The following is a 20,512-nucleotide window of genomic DNA, read 5'->3' as shown; positions in this document are numbered from 1 at the left end:
GGGGGGGGGTCTGTCCATCCCAATGGCTTTGAAATACGGCCAGGGAGGAGCAGAGTGGCTGGGGAAAGGAGGTAGCAGGACAGACTTCTGGAGGAACGCCGTTGGCTGTGGAGAAGGGTAGAAAGCCAACCTCCGAGCAGAGACGTCCTGGTTGGGAGTGGTAGGGTGCTGCGTGGACACACGTCCTTTCTCCACACGGGCAACACTGTAAAACACAAGACACAGAACGAAAAAGGAAAGAAAGAAAAAAGCAACAGAGGGAGAGAGAGAGAGAAAGGAAGAAAAGGAGGGGAAAAGACAGACGCAGCAACAGAGCCCTTCCTTCTGCCCCTGCCAGTCTCCACCTCTTGCCATCTCCTAGTCCCCTGTGCCATCTCCCAGGGGCACCTTCCAGCTCCTGACACCCCCTTTTGAAAGCACCAAGGGACTTGTCAATCAAAAGTGAAGGCAAGGCTGAGGCTGTTTTGCCTGGCTTTGCTTCCTCCCCCAGCTGCTGGGGAACAGGGAGCAGCAAGAGTTCATCAGGCAGCTCTCTGCAAAGATTAAAGCATCCGGTTGCCATCCTGTTAATGGACTGCCTTTCATTTCCTCCCCGTTGATGGGACAAGTCTAAGTCCCATCGGATCCAATCTTCTTCCAAGCAGCTGAGGATCTGGAGCTGGTCCCTGGAGAAGGGGCGTTGATGCCGATGGCTGGAACCACTCCTTGGTCATGATATTTCTTGTGAAAGGAAACCCCCCCCCAGCAGGGTCCTGTTCCCCTTCCCACCCTCTCCTAAGGGAGCAGGGGACAGTTTCGGGTCTCCAGTGACCTCCACCTGCTCACCCACAGTGGGGGGGCAGGTGGGGATGCCAAGGGTGTGACAGAGACACACGCGTGAGTGTGTGGAGCGGTGAGCACAGAGCTCCTTTCTGCAGCCTGGCACCTCTCTTGATCCCCAGGCCGCAGAGCTGGCCACTGGGCCAGAAATCCCTCAACCCTGACTCAGAGGGGTTTCCTCCATAGGCCTCGCTGCGAGGGAGGAAGAGGCAAAGCTCCATCAGGATGGAGAAATGCAGGGAGACTGTTATGAGTTGGCAACACGGACAGACTTGTAGTTCCCTCTAGCCCTAAGTCTGGTCCAGATGCCTCATGTCACCTTACAAGGCCTCCCAAAGACCTGGCCAGGGCTGAGACACTGGACTACAGACCCCACAACCTACTCAGCCCTTGCCCAAGACAGTGCCAGCGATGCTGTTTTGTGCGGGGCACGCAGGCTAGCAGGAACTGACTGCACTCTCAAGTACTGGGAAAGCTTTCAGCCTTGTTGAACCAGCAACTTGGAGGGGGAACGCTCGAAACCCTAAGGGGCAGTGCAGAAGTGACAAAAAAGAGGCTGTTTTCCTGGGCTGATAGGAGAGTCCTGAGGCTTAATCATGCCACCCAGTGGCTTCCTACGGGGCAGGCGTGAGCTGTCGTGCGGTCTTGGCAATCTTGGCTGATTGTCAGCTCTGCTTTGCCTCCTGCCTGCGTCGTCGGGACGAGGGGCCTGCTTTGCTCACTCTCCCAGGAGCCATGCGCTCTTGAAAGGATGAGCATCGCCCGTCTGCACTGCTGGCTGGCTGTGCAGCCTGCAGGGAGAGGAGGAAGGGGGGTGAGGAATGAGATGAAGGAGAACTGAAAAAGAGAAAGCGGAGAAGCTGGCCTGTGTGGGGAGAGCGGGGGAGGCAGAGAGGAGCTGCTGAATCCCTTAAATGTTGGTCTATAGGAGTCAGCAAGAGAGAGGGATTTGGGGATCTCTCTGCAGGTTTCTACCCGACTGAGTCCAGCCGTCTGGGCCGCCAGCGGAGCGGGAGCAGTAACAGCACAGAGCCATGTGTGGACGCTCACAGAGACTTGCAAAGGGCTTGCAAAGGGGCTGAGATACTGCACTGAAGGCAATGGAAAGCCTCTTGCTGACTTCCAGTGGGCTACTGGCTGCTATGGAGGTCCAGCACTGTTGAACATGAGGCTCCCAGCACCCACACTTGGCAGCTGGTCATCTGGTTTTAACCGCGCTACATCTCAGCCTTTGTCGCATCACTCAGGGCATCGTGGTAAAAGCCAGCGATGGTACCCGCCACGGTACCAGGCAATAGATGTGGTTGCCTTCTCCTTGCACGTCCCTGCCATGGCTGCAAACTCAGAAACCAGCCGTGCTGCAGGATCTGGAGGATCCAGGTTCAGTAGCAGCCCTCAGCAGCTGCAATGGCCCCACTTCTCCAACCACCACGTGCTCGGGCAGCCTGGAGTTTTGTTTAAAAATAATACATGGGCCCACGTGTTTCCATGCCAACCAAACCAGCCGGCACCTCAAGGAGCAAAAAACTTCCAGAACGGCACAGCGCGGGGAGGGAAACACGTCGGGGTTGCCATCCTCCTTGATTCTCTGGGCAGTTTGGGAGCGTTAGATGCTTCCCTTTAAAGTCCCAGCTCCTGGAATCACGTGAATAGATGATGATCTCAGCTCCTGTCGAATAGGAGCGGGCGTTTCTAGCCCTCAAAGCTGCAGCAAAACACTCCTGGTGGTTCTGGTCCTGCACCCCAAAAGTGCCTTCCTGACAAAGACCCCTCCTGACTGTATTAAGCTGCTGTTGTGCTTCTTAGGGACGGAGAAATGCTTTTTGAGCAGCTGCACATGGCAAGACTGAAACGTCTAGGTGAGGAGGGCAAAGCCAGCCAAACGGTCCCCTAAAAGTGGGGTGAATTTAAAATCCCATTTCAAAGGTGCGATGCATGCCAATGAATCATCCAGCCTGCATCTACATGGTTTTCTCTCAGGCTAAACCCAGTCCGAGATTAGCCATTCCTCCAATACCTGCAAATCAGTGTGCTGACTGCGTTCAACCCTCTCTCTTCCTCTATCACAGTTAATGTCATTTTGGAGGCTTACACTGCCCTAGCTGTCTCTGGTGAAACTACTACCCCATCCTACCTCATAAGCCTTCAAGACTTCTTCAGGAAAGTCCACAGTTTCCCCCAGATCCTCCCCGGAGATGATGTAAAGACACACCAAGACCATCAGAGTGTTAACAGCGCCAGGAAGCATTACTTACACAGGGCACCTGGTGCTGAGGAAAGCATGGATCAGGGAGCGATGAGAGGGGTCAGGAGCCTGGCACTGTCCTGGGAGGGTGGATGGACAATGGGGCTGCTTCTGATGGCATGAGAGGGAATGTGCGCCTGGCAGGGTGCGGATGGAGGGGGCAATGAGCGTTACAGAGGCTTTGTGACGAAGACCATCCAAATGCAACCGACTCTTCCCTCCGTTATAAGACTTGTCAGGCGAGACAGTGGAGAAAGAGACAAACAGACAGACAGACACACGGTAGTGACGAGGAGACAGACAAGACACACACGTGGGACTTGGGATCCAGGGAAGGGAGGAGGGTAGGAACGGGGAGATCGCTGGCTGGCCTGTGGGTGGTCAAAGGGATGGGGGGTCGCCTGTGGCTGGGTCAGGGCTGTAGTGGTGTGATCATGACTTACCTCCAGCACACAGACAGCAAGGTTCCTCCTTGGCTGTGTGTTGAGGCCAACAGGGCGGGAGAGATGCCAGGGGCAAGGATCAGGGGGTAGTTGAAGAGGTGGGGGAGACGCATTGGGGTGACCAGGACCTCCACACCATGCCACCGCTTACCACAGGGCCCCTCGTGCTTTACAGGGAGGGCAGCTTTCTGCTGGCACTCTGCCTTCTGGCGCTCGCAGTCGTTGCTGTACGTCCGGCTGTCCCGGGCGCAGACAGGCCGATAGGCGCCGTCGCAGGTGATGCGATCGCAGGAGCAGCGGGTGGTGCCACGCCGGTTGAGGCACACGGCGCCAAACTTGCATTCGTCCCTGCACTTGTCTGCAAAGGGAGAGAGATGTGGTGCTCAGCACAGGGCTGCAGGCAGGGGCAATGTGGGGCATGCTGACCTGGGGCAGAGGCAGGAAACCCCAGGGTGAGAACTGAGCCGCTGAGGCCACACCAGATGGGAACGGACCCCCCTCTATGCTGTCTGTGGATCCCCATTCCCCACTCACACCGAAGAGCACTGCTGGAAGGGACGCTGGAGCAGAGAAATAGCAGGGTGAGGCCCGAGCGACTGGGGCCTGCGTCCTAGTTCATCTGAGCCCTGGATCGGGTCCATCTCCCTTGGATGAATGGACTTGTAGCTGAGACCCTACCTGCTCCATCATCCTCTCTGCTGTCACTGGGGCAAGGGCCACAGCAGCCTGGGGCTGCTATCCTGGGTCCTGCCTCCAGCAGGGACCAGCTTCAGATTCTTGGTCAATAAAGCCTGAAAAGACTGACCTGGGGCAGGTGGCTTCCTATGTCACCGGTCAGCCCCCAAATGCAGAGGGCCCCAGGATGGTTGCAGAGCAATGTAGGTACTTACCCTGCGGCTGGCACTGCCCCGAACGCACCTTCTGGATCTCCAGCCCCCGCAGAGCGCCCGACCGTCCCATGACGCACTCGCTGTCATAGGTTACCCCATCATCGCCACACACTGGGTCCCTCTTTGGGGGGCAGTTTTCGGGCCGGAAAAGCAGGTCCGCTCGGCGGGTGCGAGGGTTCACCCGGCAGACCCGGCTCAGGTCGTTGACGGCGTTCTTGCAAGGGTCTGCACCGAGGGCACGGGAGGGTGTGGGTGAAAGAGAGCAAGAGACACAGCATCTCAGAGCAGCGTGGCTACCTCCAGGGTCTGCCCCATCCCTGCCCCTCAGGGAGCCGAAAGCCTGGGCCCAGAACCAGCCCAGCCCAGGCCTAAGCTGCATTGCATCTTTCCTCCCTGGGATCTAGTCCATGCTGGCCTCCTCCATTCAGATGGGGTCTCTGCAAGACTCTGTGCACATGCCAGCTGGTCTCTGCATGAAGAGCACTTGGGGTTTGTGGTAGGAGGAAGATGGCTGGCAAATTCAGAGACTGCGGGATGTGGGGTGGTCCCTGCGTGCCGGGGCGGACTCAGACCAATGAAGTCTGAGTCGCGCCAAGGCGAGAAGGGGCTGCCGGAGCCCTGCCTGGGTCCCCCAGACAGGAGCTCCCATCTGTGCCTCTGCCTGAGCACTTGACTCTTAACCTGCACCCTTCTGCTGCTTTCCTCTGCACCCCCCCACAGGTCTGGGGAGGCACTTGCCCCCCATCTGGCTCCAGGTCCCCTTGACAGCACAGCTTCAAGTCACTCCTGACAGCCACGCCAGTGGGTAGCCCAGCCCCTGGGCATGTGAGCAGAGATCAGGCTCCTTCATCGGTCAAGGAAGTGGGTCATGGGTGGGGAAAAACACCTCTTTTACCCTGGGAGCCTAAGGCTCAGCCCCCCAACACCAGGGGCAATGCCTTAGTCAAGGCCCAGGCCTTTGCTGCAGCTCCTCGGAGAGTCTCTCATCTGTTTGGCTCTCTGAAGCTTGGCCAACGCAGCTCCTAAATACACTCCAGGCTCCTCTCCTGGGCCATGGAGGGTGCTCTGCGCTGACAAGGGCACTCATTCCCCAGGCACCTGCTCATGTTTTTCACCTCTTTCCCTGCTCCCTGCCCTAAGCAGCTCAGCGAGTGGATTGAGGAATCCGGGCCCTTGAGAGGAGATCCCCATGGGCCCCGTGCTGCCTTCCACCGCTACTGTAATCAGAGCTTATCTCCGTTGCCCTCCCTGCTGAGCCAAGCTCGCAGCAGCATACTAAAGAGTGGGCACAACACACACTGGCTCTCTGCTAATCCTTTCCCAAGCTCTTGGCTTAAATATTATTACAGTCGCTACTTTTTGGCCAAGACGGAATACCTGCCTGGCGCTGGTTCGCTCTCAGCAGCAATGGTAGACACTGGATTGCATTTCTTCCCCTTTTATGCCAGCGTACCACAAATTCCCACCTGCCTTACCACGCCCTTGCTTGCCTTACCACACTTCCACCAGGTTTCCCACCCAAAAGGGGTTTCAACCCCCCCGGCTGAAGCCCAGGATGTCCCCCTCCCTCCTTGCAGCCACTGGAGAGAAATCCTACAATCAATGGAAAAGGCATTGCTGGCCTGGAGAGTGTTGTGCCCCCCCACCCCAGCCTTGGACCTGTGTACCAACCTCCCCGCCCCGGTCTGGGACTCACCGCAGGGCCCGTCGAACTTCTTGAAGATGTTCTGCTGTGCGTCGCAGGCGTGCTTGTTGAGCTCACACTCACTGTGGTAGTCCTTGCCATCACTGCCACACACGGTGCCCTCGGCCACCCCGCGGCATGAGGATGGGCAGATGCACTTGGCCGACTGCCCATCAGTAGAGCGGGCACAGGTACTGCCAAAACTACACGTCACCTCCGCACACGGGTCCTTGGAACCTGCCGGGTGGGACCGGGGGAGGAAGGATACAGAGCTGTGAGCTGAGCCGGCGGCCATCCGTGCCCCTCAGCCCCTGGGATTAATGCCAGGAGTCTTTTCCCAGCCCAGCAGCGAGCAAGTTGAAATGGGTTTCCTCCAGAACCGCCCAGCCAGCGGTGGGTTAGGGACAGAGCTGTCACCCAAATCATTCACCCATCCTCTGCACATCCTCGTCTGCAGCCTAGAGCTTGCAAGGCTCAGGCCACCTGAGATGTGAGCGCGTGCATGTGGGGTGAGAGGGGCCCAGCATCAGCCTGGCTCAGCAGCCCGTGCAGAAGGGGTGAGACAAGGACTGGATCTTCCCTGCTCCATGCCAGGCACGTGCCCAGGTGATGCTGCCTGCCCGCCTGGCCCCTCGCATCTCAGACAGGCAGAGCCTCATAGGCCTGATGTGCTGGGGGAGACCGAGGCATTGCTGTCATGGTTCAGGTTCACCAGCCACCAACTCTTGCACTTGCTCAGCCGCATCCTGATGGCTGTTGCAAGTGTGGGATGGGGAGGGCTGCCCGCTCCCAGCCTCTGGACCCTACATCGTGCTCTTTGTTGGGCTCAACCCCCAACGTCATGGCTCTGAAACACTTTAATGCTCTGCCCATGAGCGGTGCTGCTGCATTTCATAGGGACTTGCTCACACACTTGGAGGGAGAACTGGCGTCAGTGCTTGGCTGGAGTGGGGTTTTAAGTCTCAGGCACGCTTGTGCCTCCTTGAACCTGTTAGTCTCAGGGGCCTTCCAGCCCTGCCTTTACTGGCAATCGATGCCCGGCTTCCCACCAGCGTTGGGCATGGCTCAGCTCCTCCCTGCCTGCTCTGCCAGCCAGAGGGACTGAGGGCACACCATGTTTTGCTGGCTTAGTCCCTCTACCACTCGTCGCAGAAAGCTGACTTCCCACCCCGACGCTCCCCTGACTCCATATCCTGCAGGCCATCTTCCCCGCACGAACTCTTGGAGAGATATTTCCAGTAGCCAACATGGTGGCCCAAGCTCCTTAGGGTCCTCTCAGCACAATGTAATTAGAGGAAGAGTGCAAGAAGCCATTTCCCGGCTGACAGGGCTGGGCCCACACTTATTTGCCCACTTTTTTTTTTTTTTTTGCTTTAATTTGTCCCTTTTTTACGATTCTTATTTAAAAGAAATATACCACGTGGCACCAACCCCACTGCTGCGCGCCCCAGCAGGGCCACCGTGCCGAGATTTATTGCGAGCCGGCGCGGCGCGCGAGGGAAAGGTCAACTTAATTTACTTGGAGGCGAGGGGTGGGGGTCTCATTTACACAGCTCCTTGCTTGCAGCTGGTGCATGCCAGACCGGGGAAGGGCTTTCATTAGCCTTCCTCACCCTGCCTCCCCGAGAAATTGCTGCTCTCAAGGCAGGGGCTTGCTCAGATGCATCTGCTTTGTGCTTGTCTCTCAGGCTCTTGCTTCCTAGCAGGTGAATGGCAGCCTCTTGCTCTGCAGAGGCTGTAGGGATGTGGGGAGGCCCTTTGACTGGTTCCATGGACGTAATAAAGTAATTAGTCCTTCCCTTTCACAGTGGAAGAGTGCAAGAAGCCATTTCCCATTCATCCATCCTCTTTGCAAGCTGCTTGGGGCTCTAGGATAACCAGTGCAAATGCCAGCCAGGCACAAACCCTGCCTGGGTGTTCTCCGGGAGCGACCCATGGTTGTCCTGGGGAGGACAGAGATAGCATGACTCACCACAGGGGCCCTTGCTGATGACTTTGATCCTCCTCTGCTGGTTGCACTGGGCCTTCTCCAGCTCACACTCGTTGCTGTAGGTGGAATAGTCCGAGCCACAGACAGGAGCCACCACTGAGGGGCACGTGGTCTTTTTGCAGACGCAAGAGGCCTGGGACGGGTCAGCGGGACTCCTTTCGCACACAGCTCCGAACCCACAGAGCATTCCTCGGCATGCTACGGGAGAGAGATGGACAGGGATGAGCCGAGGCTTGCTGACCTGGACGTGCAGAGCCCCGCAGGAGAAGGGTCCAGCAGCCACAGCCATGAGGGACGAAAGCCCAGACCCTCTGGGTCTTGAATCTGGGGTAGGGCTTGTCTATTCACTTCAAGCCCTGAAGGATGAGCAGCTGGGACGCTCTCAGGGGACCAGCTGGGAAGGGAAAGCATCAGTGCTTGGAGCTCTTCCTCCAGCCTCCCCGTTAAGCGGGAATGGGGGGGGGAGTCACCACCAGCAGGCTGGGAAGCCAGTCACACCAGGACGGTGACTTGCAGTTCCTGTCTCTCGCTGCTCCCCTGCACCAGTCCCCCACTCCAGGCCTTTCCTGCACACCCACTTAACTGCCTGGAGCAGGTGTCCTTTGAAGGGACATCAATTCCTCCGGAGAGCTGGATCCATGGCCTGCCATAGCCTGTCCCCTGAGGTCTGTCCCCTCCATGTTTTTTGGATCAGGCTACAAACAGTAACACCCCTCTTCCCCCATCAGATGCGGCATCTGCCCCCACCCCAGAGCAGAAGCAGCTCAGATGCTGTGCACCGCTGTGATATCATGGACCAGTATCACCACCGCCCCACTGAGTGCCATCTAGGGTGGCCCAGACCACAGGCAACAGCTGCCTCCAGAGCCGGTGAGCTGTGGCACTGCTGCCTGCTCCGTGCCCAGGCTCCTGTCAGGCGTCACGCTTCCCCAGCCCCTCAGCAGTGAAGTATGCAGGGGGCAGTAGGAAAATAAGCCCCCTGACAGATACTCCTGTCACCAATGGGACATCAAAGGGATGAAGAAGAGCCAGCCCAAGCCTTTATTTGGTCCTTGGATTTGCAGCCTGGACCTATGTACCCATACCCTGGATGCGAGGAGCTGGAGGGATGAAGATAGGGGCACCGAGGGCTGGACCTGGCATGGATTTAGTGAGCTAGTGTCTATGGTGCCGGTCTGTCTTGTCTGGGGCTAGTGGGTTTTCTTTGCTGAGACTAAAGCCATGCACTGCTGGGTGGCAAGACTGAGCTCTGCATCTGGGCACCATGCAAACCAGAAGGAGCTGGCGATAGGCATGTGAGAGAACATGCCTGCCACAGGCTGAGCAGCAAAAAAGGCTTGACAGAGGAAAGCAATCTGCTAAGTGGTAATAAATCTAGGGCTGGGAAAGGGTCTCAGCAACAACACTGGGCAGGAGGCAGAGGTGGAGTGTCCCCTGGGTGATTTAGAGGGCTAGGGTCAGAATGACACGGGCTCCAGGTCCCTCCCACCTGCTGTCCATCTTGCAGGCTGAGATGAGCAGCTCTAGGAAGAAGGGGCTGTCCCTGACCATGCATCATGGCACGGCGCACTGTGGGGCCAAGAACTTCAGCTGGGGCCTCTGGTTCTTCCATCAGGCTAACGCTGCCGCAGGCAGGTGTGAGGGCAATGGGAGCGATGTTAGCCTGGCTACGGAGAGACTCCTGGCTCGACCAAGCCCTCCGGGCTACATAACCCTGCCAGGTAGGATTGAGGTGTCCCGAGCCCTTTTCCAAAGAGTACAGGCTGCTCATGTCCATGAAAATGGAAGAGACAAGTGATTAACCGAAAAGCAGGAGAGGAAAAGAAAAGAAGTGTCCTGGCTTTGTACCGCCACTCAAGCTGGGGCAGAAAACATTTCCTCATCTACCCAGACACGCGCACACTTTTTTATTCATCACAATGTATGCAAATCAATTGGAATCACATGGCAGAGAGCAGGGGCCTGTCTAATAGGAGATGCACAAATCTCTTTATCACATACACTAATCAGAGCAGCCAGCACAGACCAGTTCAGCATCTGAATTGCTAATGTATCAGGGAAGGTAATTTTTAAAGAGGAGGTGGGGAAAGAGGCAACTACGCACAAACTCGGATAGATGCAGGGAGGATTGTGAGCAACACCTGGCCACGGCGACTGGAAGTGATGTCCCAGCTGGGTGACCCCTCTCTGTAGCGTCCCAGGGCACGAGCAGAGCGGTGCCCACATTTCACCCCTCTCGCTGTACACACAGTGCATGCGCACTTGTGCATGCACGCGCACACAGGAAGCGCACGCTTCTACCATGCAACCACACACATGCTCCTTCACACACTTCCAGTGCACACCTGTGCTGCCCTCTACACACACCTGTCGACGTAGCCTATATCCACAATATACATTAGAAATGGAGACTGACCTACATAATGAAAGAGAGAGAGAAATCATAAAAGGCAGAATAAAAAGCCCGGCAGTGGCTCATTTACACTTCAATTCCCGGGCGCTTGGCTTTGACTGCCTTGAGATTTTTGAGTTCATATGCACAGCAACAATGCGCCGCTAAGAGACTAATATCGTCAAATAAAAAAGAACTCTCTTTCTCTCCTGCCCAATATCTAAAAGCAATTTATCATTTTTATGAAGCTCTCTGGATAGGTGCTCGCGCACCTTCCCTTGCCATTGCTCTCACTCCTGTCCTTCTCTCTCACTCTTTTTTTTTTTAATGCAGATGAGCCTGTTTAGCTCCAAGATTAGAGGGTGCATGAAGCGAGGGGGAGAGGGAGCGCGTGTGAATATGAAATGCAGGACGGGCAGGGCGGCTGAGCAGGTTCCACGGAGCAGGAGTGTGACTGTGTACTGCATAATCAGGCTGCCACTCAGCGGGGCTGAGGGGAGGCAGAGATAGAGCTGTCTTACTGACCCCGCTTCTGAGACGGCAAAGGGAGGCAGCGAGCGTGCCAGGCAGCTGCGGGGACGTGGAAGGAACCACGAGCTGATTCCAATTTGCTGCCAACACGGAGAAGAACGGGGGAGATGCACGGGAACAGAGGGCGCTGATGGGTCTGGGCACCCGGGCACCGTGCCCCTTCCTCATGCAGCGCCCTGGGCGCAGCGGGCACGGTGGGGTGGTGTCACAGCGAGAGCCTGGTGCTGCTCACCCTGGCACAGGGCTTCTAAAAGGAGCAGAAGCCTGAAGGGGAAAGAAAGCAGAAGGGCTGGCGGGGAGGGTGTTTGGATACGCACGGTGATGGGCACGGAGTAAAAGCACAGTGCATTGAGCAGGGAGTCAGGGGATCCAAGACGGCACGTTACCTACCCCTCATGTGCCATTGCAGTCTAGAGCCTGGCCAGAGGAGCTTTATTTCTTCAGGGCAAGCAGGGGCTTTGCTGTTCTCCGTGCCCTGTAAGGTGCTCAGAAGCTTTCCAGCATGCTGGAGGCCAGGCCCACAGCTCCGGACAGGCTGTGACACATGCTAGACCAGCAGAGCCCAGTGCAATCCCCTGTCCTGGTATAGGCAAAAGCATGCAGAGATGCACCTGGTGCAGAGGTGCTGAAAGAGGCATGATGCCACGGTCCCGAGCCACCAGCGTGCAACAGAACAGGGCTCCTCTTCTCCACCCTCCCGCCACCTTGCCCAGCCATTTCCATTTCGACTTGCTCACAGCATGGCTGGTCAAGCTGCCAGGTTTGACAAGGAGCTGGCCCTGAGAAACAATCTTCTCCGAGTCACTAGGATCTACCCCAGGGAGCACCTCGGACATCACCGGCACCTCTTGGGGATGCCAATCCAAGCAGCTCCCACTGGAGGCTGCATTAATCCCTCCCTCCCCAGCACAGCTCACTACTAGTATGTGTGTGCATGGGGGGTGATAAGTGCAGATGTGACAGATTTGCCCTGTTGCACAGACCCACAGCAGTTAATTCAGCGAACAAAGGACGGTTGTGGCTGGGCGGCTAGAGGAGGTCTGAGCAGGGCTACACACACACAGCCCAGCCTCCTGCTGCCCCTGCCATCCCAGTTTAGGGTTGACTCTAATCAATCAGTGACGGTCCAGCTGATGTCCCATTGCAATTATGTCTCATTGCAGCTGTGCCATTAGCAGATGCCTGTGGAGAGAGGGATGGCTGGAGGTAGGCGTCTCCCGGAGTACAAGCCTCCAGCTTGTCTCTGTGCACCACAAGGGACCCTACTGCAGTGGCAGGAAGGGGAGATAACACTAGATTAAGACACCGATGATTTGAGACAGCAGCTCCAAGTCTTCATTGTGTTTTCTGCATAGAAGCAGACTAGTGCGTGACCCAGGAGGCAGGAACAATCTCTATTAAGCCTAGACACCTCTGGGAGGGCTGGACACAGCTGTGACCTTCCCCAACGAGGGACAAATGCTGCTTGGCCTTTGCACAGCTGTTCTCAAAGTTATTTGTGGAGGTAGTTACCATGCATTGCTCCTATCTCGGTAGCACCACCATGGAGCGCAGGGGAAAACACCGCACCTGCCCCAGACAGCTCAAAGCCTAAAGGAAGAAGACAGCCCATAATAGGCAAACAAGGGGATGATCTAGGAATATCTCATTATTTCTTCCGTGTTAAATCCAGCAGGGTCCTTTGCAATTAATAAGTCAGACCTGAATACTATAGGCCAGTGGTTTTCAACCTTTGTTTTTTTGGGCACCCCTAAAAAATTTCAAATGGAGGTGCGGACCGCTTTGAAGTGTAAGTGTGGGTATTTACGTACTTTTGATTGATCATAGGCATCTTTCGCGGACCCCTTAGACGTAATCTGCAGACTCCAGGTTGGAAACCACTGCTGTAGGCTGCAGAACTGCACACAGTAATTCAGTGCTGTGCACAGTCAGTCAGTGATCCTCAGCCAGGGTTGAGATATAGCTGATATAGCAATGTTAGCGCTGTTAGGTGTGCAAACATGATTCACAAGCTAAACCCAGAGATTTCAAATGGGAATCCATAGCTGTGGTCTTTCTGAGTTTGCAACAGCAAAACTGCTCTATTATGATATTTTTCTTCAGGCAAAAAGGGGAATACTAACAGCTGGTATTTTTCAATGGGTGCCTCAAGTCTATCCAGTGGTGCCTTATGCCTAAAAAGGTGAAAACCACTGCGGTAATTCCCACACCAGTCCATACCTGTGACTCTCCTCCCTGCTCCAACCCTTTATGCCACGGCAGAGAGATGGAGCAACATAAGTGGGGGGACCCTTAAAGGCCCCCAAACCAGCTGGGGGACTTTATTCCAAGAGATGCATTTCCATGGCACAGTCAGCTGAGCCTTTGGCCTCATCCTGCCTTGAGAAAAGCCGCTGAATGGGCTTCATCGATTCCCCTTGTCCAAGCAAAGAGACGCACAGAAAACCAAGAGCAAAAGAGCAGTGAGCAAATGGCTTATTTAAGTTTCTTTCACTTTTGATCATCTTTGGCAAAGAAACATATTTGTTTACAGTGGGCGATTTTAAATTTGCCTTTAAAATGCTCCCGTTTGGTGTGGTGATGCAGCTGGATTATGCAAGCACAGAACCCAGCTAGAATCAAATGAAACACCTTAATTCTCTCATCAAACCCAGGAGACAAAGAGCAGGGTTATTATACCCAGCACAGGCAAGGAGCAAAAAGCGCTATCGAGCACTGACATCAACCGCGGCTTCCCCTTTCCATGATGTCTCTTTATTTGCACTTGAATTCAGGTCTCCTGGCAAAGGTGACCACCACCAGCATGGGAGACTTTAGAAATCAGAAAGGGAAATGGGAAAGAAGAAAGGAGAAAGAGGTATTATGACCCCTATCCGGGAAGGCAAGGCAGCTCCGTAACTCGGAGCACGGGCTAAGTGCAATTATCTCTAAGAAGATGGCGGCACGTGCAGAAGTGCTTTGCTGAATCAGACTGCAAAGTCATAGCAAGTATGGTAAGAAATGTTCTCGGGAGCCCCCGTCACTGTAAATGTGCAGCAGATGGCATGTTAGTAAATACCAAGCAGCAGGTGTGGTGTATCTGCCGGCAAGGACCCCACCGTGTTTATGTCCGGCAGCGTTTGTTAAAGACATTGAGCTTGCAATTAAAAATCCCAATCATTCGAGGGGCTGCCGGCTCATCATCTCTCCCTATGTTGCTGCTGTTTGTCAGGGAAGGCCTACCTGATGCCACCATGCTAAGCACCGCGCTGCTCTATGATACAAGAGGCCGTCCCCGCCTACCAGACGGTAAGATTACAGACAACAGGTGGATGCGATACACCTGGGGAGAGCACTGGGTAGCTATGAGATGATACTGCCCTACACAATTAGCAGTGATTGGAGCCCATTAGCTGCCTAACCATACATGTAAGGTAGGCATAAATCAATGCTATACACAGGAGAGGGAGGGAACCTTTCACCCTCTGAGACTGCCATGGGCTCTCTTGCTATCTATCCATGCCCTTCTCCACGGGTGAACCTGGAGACCCCTCAATATAAAAAAAGGAGCCAGGAACTAATACTAGCTCAGTTCACCCTGGAAAGAAGAGGCTTATGATTTTAAGAGATGGGCTGGATGTCTGTGCAAGGGAGATGCCCTCCTTCAACTGGGCAAGAGGCAAGATTCCCGCATGTAAAACTCTGACCTAGGTTATAAGGAGGTTGTAGGGGTCTCGTCCAGCCTTTTGGCAGTAGGCAGGGCTCGGGGTGGTTCACCAAGCCGAGGTGAGACGTCATAGTGGCAGAAACGCTAGAGCCCTATCTGCATCCCCGGTCAAGGATGGGACTGAGGACTTGTGGGCTGCAATCTCCTGGGAGAGCTCAAACAAGCCCCAGCCTGTCATGCCTCAGTTTCCTCATCAGAGAAATGGGGGGCTGCATTTTTGATCACCATGCATCAGTCCGCAGGTGCTGGAGGGATAACTGTTACCGTCAAAAACAACAGTGGCAGAAATTTTTTCACTGGCTTCAGCTCAACCACGGAGCTCCTCCAACAGCAGGGGGTCTGGGACACGGGTGCATTCAGCAGCAAAGGGAGATCTTGTTGGGAACGGAGGAAGACCACTGCTGTGGGCTGACCTTTCCCCAAGCCTCCCAGGTGGCTGAAGAGGCAGGGGGGAAGCAGCCCAAGACAGACCATCGATACATCCCTTAGCAGGGAACAAAAGGCACGGCTCCGGCAGCTTGTCACCGCACTGAATCTCAGCCAAGCTGCCCTGGGTCTCTTGGCTCTGCTGGAGCTGAAAAGAAGCGTGCCTGTGTCGGGGGTGAAGCCAATTGGTGTCAGTACAATTTATTTGCACTAATGCATTTGCTGTGGTGGGGAAAGCTGCCATTGCAGCCACACGGGTGAATCCATCTTCCCTTTCCATTGCTTCCCTCCAGCTCCCGACCCTGGGCTTGCTAACGAGAGGGAGCTCTGGGTGACGGGGGGGAATGAAAGGGTCTCCTCCGACTGGGCTCATCTTGGTTAGGCCATCCTTGCCGTGTACGCTGCCCAGCCCATCTGAGATGGGAGCGTGAGGATTTCACCCCAGGAGATGACTGCACTAAGACAACTGGGCAACCGAAGGAGCTCTGGACTTTCCTGTGAACATCCAGTACTAGGAAAGGTCGTGGCACTTTTCTGGCCCACCACAGTGGGCCAGCTCTCGTTCTTCACCAGCCTGTTTCTGCAGCGCCAGCCTGGCAACAGCTGGAGCGGTGTTTGCCTTCTCCCCCCTGCCCGAAAGCCACCCCCACCCCCCCCACCAAGGCAAGCAGATGGAGGAATGAGCATGGATATCGTTAGCATATCCATTTACCGCACAACAGCTGGCCCGACAGACCTCGCCTGGGCGGGTGGGTGGTTGCACAAGGCACCCGAGGCAAAGACGGCCCCTGCGAGGGCATCGCGTCCACTGGTCGGTCACGGGGAACAAGCAACAAAAGTGACCTATGGAAACAGGTACCGTCTGTTCCCTACAGAGCCCTGGGGCAGCGAGCCTATGGGCCCCAGAAATAACAGAGAAGCAGGGTTTGGGTCCTGCAGTTACAAGGGACCCAGAGTACAGTGGGGGAAGTACTTTTCCCCTCCATATTATGCCTCTCTCAGCTGGAGGCACAGAGAAGATCCTGTACCCGCAGTGAGCTTGATGCTGCTGGGTCGGGGGGCTTTGCTGTCCCTGGGCACGGAGGCTGCAGGGCTGGTAAAGCACAGGCAGTGGCCAAGCGATATCCCCTCACTTCACATCATCCTCTTACTTAGCCTCATGCCTGGAGCTGGAAGGGTGATGGCAAAGCCATCATTGCACCCCGGGTCAGGTTGAGGTAGATGGAAGCTGTGCAGCTCCAAAGTCCCATGTCTGGGGCTCCCGTTCAGCCTCTCCTCCAGACCTGACACAGCATGATGGGAAAGCTGCCCAGTCTGCTTCCACCTCACCCTACCCCACCTTTGAAGGATGAAATCTGTGTCCCCTGATCTCCGTGGACATCGTGCTGGCCTCCATTCCCCCCCAGAAGCAGTGGCTCTACTCTCCAGTCTAGAAGCCAAACCTCTCCTCCAGCCCAAACAAGCTATGTGGCTCATCTCAAAGGCTGCCTGGGCTCCCACAGACCCCAGGGCTGGCCCAGCATCCAATGCTTTGCCTCTTGAGAGACACCCCCCCGAACGGGAAAGCAGTGTCTCGAGTGGTTAGAGCAAGCACCTAAGAGATAGGACTCCTGGGCTCCTTTTGCAGCTCAGGCAGGGGCTACAGTGCCGTGATTGACTTGGGGAAAGAAGGGGTGTCAGGAGGCCTGACTTTCTAGCCTCTGCTCTGCTGCTGATTTGCCATCGGGCTCCACGCCTCAGTTTCCCCTTGTACGGAATAAGTGTGAGAACAATCTCCCTGTTTGGAGACTGCGGGGATGAAAAGCTCCACGTGAGCATTATGGATTAATCCTAGCCCGGCTTTGTCATGTACTTGGAGATCCGGAGGCGAAAGGCTCTCTGTAATAAGCCCAAAGCGTTTGTGGTAATGCGTATGATTATTGTTATTAAGCTGGAGAAACATTTTGGCATTTTAATGCTTAAATTGCTCTTTTCCTTCCACTGGAAAAGGGAAGGGGGGAAAACAACACCCAGACTCCTTGCTGGGAGCTCATTACACACATATACACACACACACACGGGTGTGCGCCTGTGTATACTCTCTCTCTCGCGCGTGCATACACACACACTTAAGGTAAGCTTTTCCCCTGCTGCCTCCCAGGTCCTGTTGCCGGACCCAAACTGCGTCTGCCCCATTGTAGATATGAGCAGGCCAGACACAGGAGCACCTCACTTCAAGCCACCAGGTCCTCAGCACACACAGCTGCCTGCTCCTTGTCTCTAATCAAGGGCTGGGAGGAATGGGTGGGGGGACCGCCCAGAAACAGCGAGAGACCATCCCAACCATTTCTCCGTTTCCCCAGCTGAGCCGTTCTGCTGAAGGCAGCAGCGTATGCATTTGCCAGCCTGGACTGGCTCCAGATCACAGAGGAGCTTGTCCCCTCGCTGAACAGGCTGAGAAAAACAATCAGAAAAGCACAGCGGGAAACTTGATTAAAACTCATGGGTGGGAGATAGGAGGGTGGGATTTACCTAGTTCCTTGGCTTAAAACACCTCTGATGCCAGCAAAGGAGGGAGCACTAAAAAACCCACCAACACAATGCTTCACTCCGGATAAACCGCAGCTTTACGCTCCTTCAGCCAGGAGGGTGGGCAGGAGGAAGAGCACAAACGGGTCCCGGGGCAGAGAGCAACCCCCGGCTGCACAGCCCGGGTAGCTGAGGCCATTCAGCATTTCCAAGGCCCTGCTGGGAATTGAACTGAGACCCTCAACCACATCACGGGCTCTCAAGCGGCTGCCACATGCCAAGTATTTTTGCTTGGTCTTTTTGAGCGATTGAGAGCTGAAAGGCCCCAAATTCCCGGGCACGCAGCCCTCTCCTGTCATACACCCTCTGTGCCTGCTATGACGTTCAACCTGGATGTGATGGTTGAAGTGCACAAGCCCTGTATGCCGCCAGGTTTGTCTGCGCTCCAAAAACGCACTGGAGTGGAAATGGTGGAGTTGCTTGCTTTTAAGGAGGACAGCCCTGGTGAGTTCAGGTTGTGGTGACTGTACGGCTTACCGCCACCAGTTAATACGTTTTTAACCAGGGTTTCTCCAGGTCAGTGACCACCAGGGTGCCTTGAGATCCTTTCAAGGGTGCCCTGGGATGCCACGCAAGATTAGCCCTGTTAGGTGTGCAATCATGATTCACAACATAAACCTGGAGATTTCACATAGGAATCCGCAGCGTTAAAAAACTTTCTGACCTGTTGTGGGCTAAGTGCTTTGCAAAAGAAAAACTGCTCTATTATTTTTCCATAGTCAAAAATGAGTGAAAACTAAAAGCTGACATTTTCTCAGGGGGACCTCAAGTTTATCCAGGGAAGCCTTGCATCTGAAAAGGTTGAGAACCACCGGTTTAGGTGCTAAGTCATGTTTAATGTTGGCTTAGCCATTGCATTGGTGAGTTTTTCTGCTACAGCCTAGCCTCCACACCTACTCCCCTAAACAGAAGTTGGATGCATGTGTAACCCAGGTGAGTGTGTAGTACAAGTTCCTGTCCACATAAGACACACACTTACTGCAGCCCCAGCCAGGAAAACATGGCTTCTTTGCTCAAGTAATAGCAGCTCCTGCTTTTAGCTTACGAAGTACCCAGTGGATCGGTCACCATGGCACCGATCACACTGACCCCAGCAAAATGGTCCCGATACACATGCAAGAGGCAACAGGCATCGTGACTCAAAGGGTCTGCGTGGATGGGAGCAATCATGCCAAGTTTACAACAGCAACGGACCACACCATGTCGCATCATATGGTGAAGCCCAAAAAGGGACTTACGCATGCATGAGCTTCCTGCAATCAAGTAGGGCAAAACTTGGGAATTGCCCGAAGCTTTCAGGGGTGAGGGGAGGATCAGGCCTGGGCAGCAGCAAACGTTTCTTTCTTTCAAAGATCCCGCTGAGATAAAGATTCATACAAATAGTCATAAATACGCTTATGCAAAAACTGCACCCTGTAACAGCTCAGTGGGCCAGTTCCCCTTGGATAAGATGCTTCTATGCACAGAGTTTGTCCTGATAAATATTTCTTTGTACACTCACTGCGCCACCTCCATTGCTATCCCGAAGTGCCCTGCACGACTGGCTTTCTGAAGTCAAAAGGAGTCGTTTCCCTAACTACAAAGGCCTCTGGACTTTGGTTTACTTGGCCAAAAACCACACTGTCCCTTGGAACAGAGAAACCTTGGCAAGAAAGAGACCGAATGCGTAGAGCTGAACTGGACGAGCGCCGGGGTAGAAACAGCAATCGAGGTGTTTGACAGGTGGAAATGAGAAGGCAAGAGAAGAAATGTTTTGGGGGGAGGGGGGTGGGACACAAAAGAGCATAATTAGCAGGACAAGGCTGAAATTAAGCAACGAAAATCCAGGCTGGATGCCAAGGGCTGTTTCCTGTTAGTTAACTCCGTCAGACCGAAAACTACTCTTCTCTTCTGCTGTGGAAAGATCAGTTATTTAAAGCCGAACTGGACAAGGCTCCTGGAAATACGCAATAGAGAACAATTTTGTACTGGCTGGAATAAGCAGCAGAGGAAAAACAGCTGAGATGATCTAATGAATCTTTTCCAACTCTAATGAGTATTGATGGCCACACGGCCAAACGTGCGTATCTCTGCGTCTCCCTTCCCAGCTAGACTGCTCTGACATGGAGATTGTCCAGGCACATCCAGCACAGCAGATCAGAGGGGCTAAGCAGGCAGCCCTCCCATCCTGGTCCACCGGACCCGAGGGCCAGCTGCACTGCATCCGGCCCGCGACCATCCGAGCCAACAGCGTGGCTCTTGAGGGACACCAGCACCAGATGCTACAGGAGTGAAGCCACTGCAACAGGACAATACAGGAGGGATCTAAACATGCCGGAAATGTTTTCCTGATGCCAGACGATGATCAATTATCTAATGTAAAGAACCTCTTTGTCCTCTGCTGGGACCCCCCTTCTTGCTTTGCCTCCCAAGCAGCTAAGGTGGTGGGGGGGGCAATGGGTGAGGCAACCGCTGGGCTTGGGTCTGCAGCCTTACATCGCAGTAAGGATGGCTTGTTGAGACCTGGACACCACCATCCAACAAGCAAAGCCATCGCCAGCCCTGCATCGGAGGGAGGGGGCAGCGTGCAGCTCCTTCGGGATGAAAGCAAAAGCAGGAAAACCAAGTCACCGGAGGCTGGGCGTACCGGCGACAGGGAAGGAGCCATGTGTGCGTGTGTGACAAGGAAGGGAAAGGCCAGCATGAATTCTGCATGAGACCGAGGTGCATGTTGCCATGGAGACTCGTTAGTCTAGAGCTCCAGCTGAGACTCTCATCTGTGCACATTTAGTCTTCACTCGGGCCCACCCTCCCTGCCATCAATATTAATTACATCAGC

The 20,512-nt window shown here is 54.8% G+C and overlaps 1 protein-coding gene across 8 annotated transcripts in view; it reads right to left on the bottom strand.

Moving 5' to 3' along the window:
* Positions 1-20,512, bottom strand: part of AGRN (agrin) — a 227,260-nt gene that overhangs the window by 51,645 nt on the left and 155,103 nt on the right. For 7 of the 8 annotated variants that reach the window (XM_019511804.1, XM_019511797.1, XM_019511798.1 and 4 more), the window contains 4 exons: positions 8,054-8,269; positions 6,094-6,318; positions 4,398-4,622; positions 3,659-3,865 (listed from right to left, as the gene is read on the bottom strand). In XM_019511804.1, coding sequence (XP_019367349.1) covers positions 3,659-3,865; positions 4,398-4,622; positions 6,094-6,318; positions 8,054-8,269 — 873 coding nt within the window. Of the gene's footprint in view, positions 1-130; positions 270-3,658; positions 3,866-4,397; positions 4,623-6,093; positions 6,319-8,053; positions 8,270-20,512 lie in introns of those variants that run through there. The other variant, XM_019511805.1, reaches the window with a different exon arrangement.

The sequence above is a fragment of the Gavialis gangeticus genome, unplaced genomic scaffold, assembly GCF_001723915.1.
Source record: "Gavialis gangeticus isolate Ggan-Ray unplaced genomic scaffold, GavGan_comp1, whole genome shotgun sequence".
Taxonomy (NCBI): domain Eukaryota; kingdom Metazoa; phylum Chordata; order Crocodylia; family Gavialidae; genus Gavialis; species Gavialis gangeticus.
This window is presented reverse-complemented; position numbering and strand designations above follow the sequence as displayed.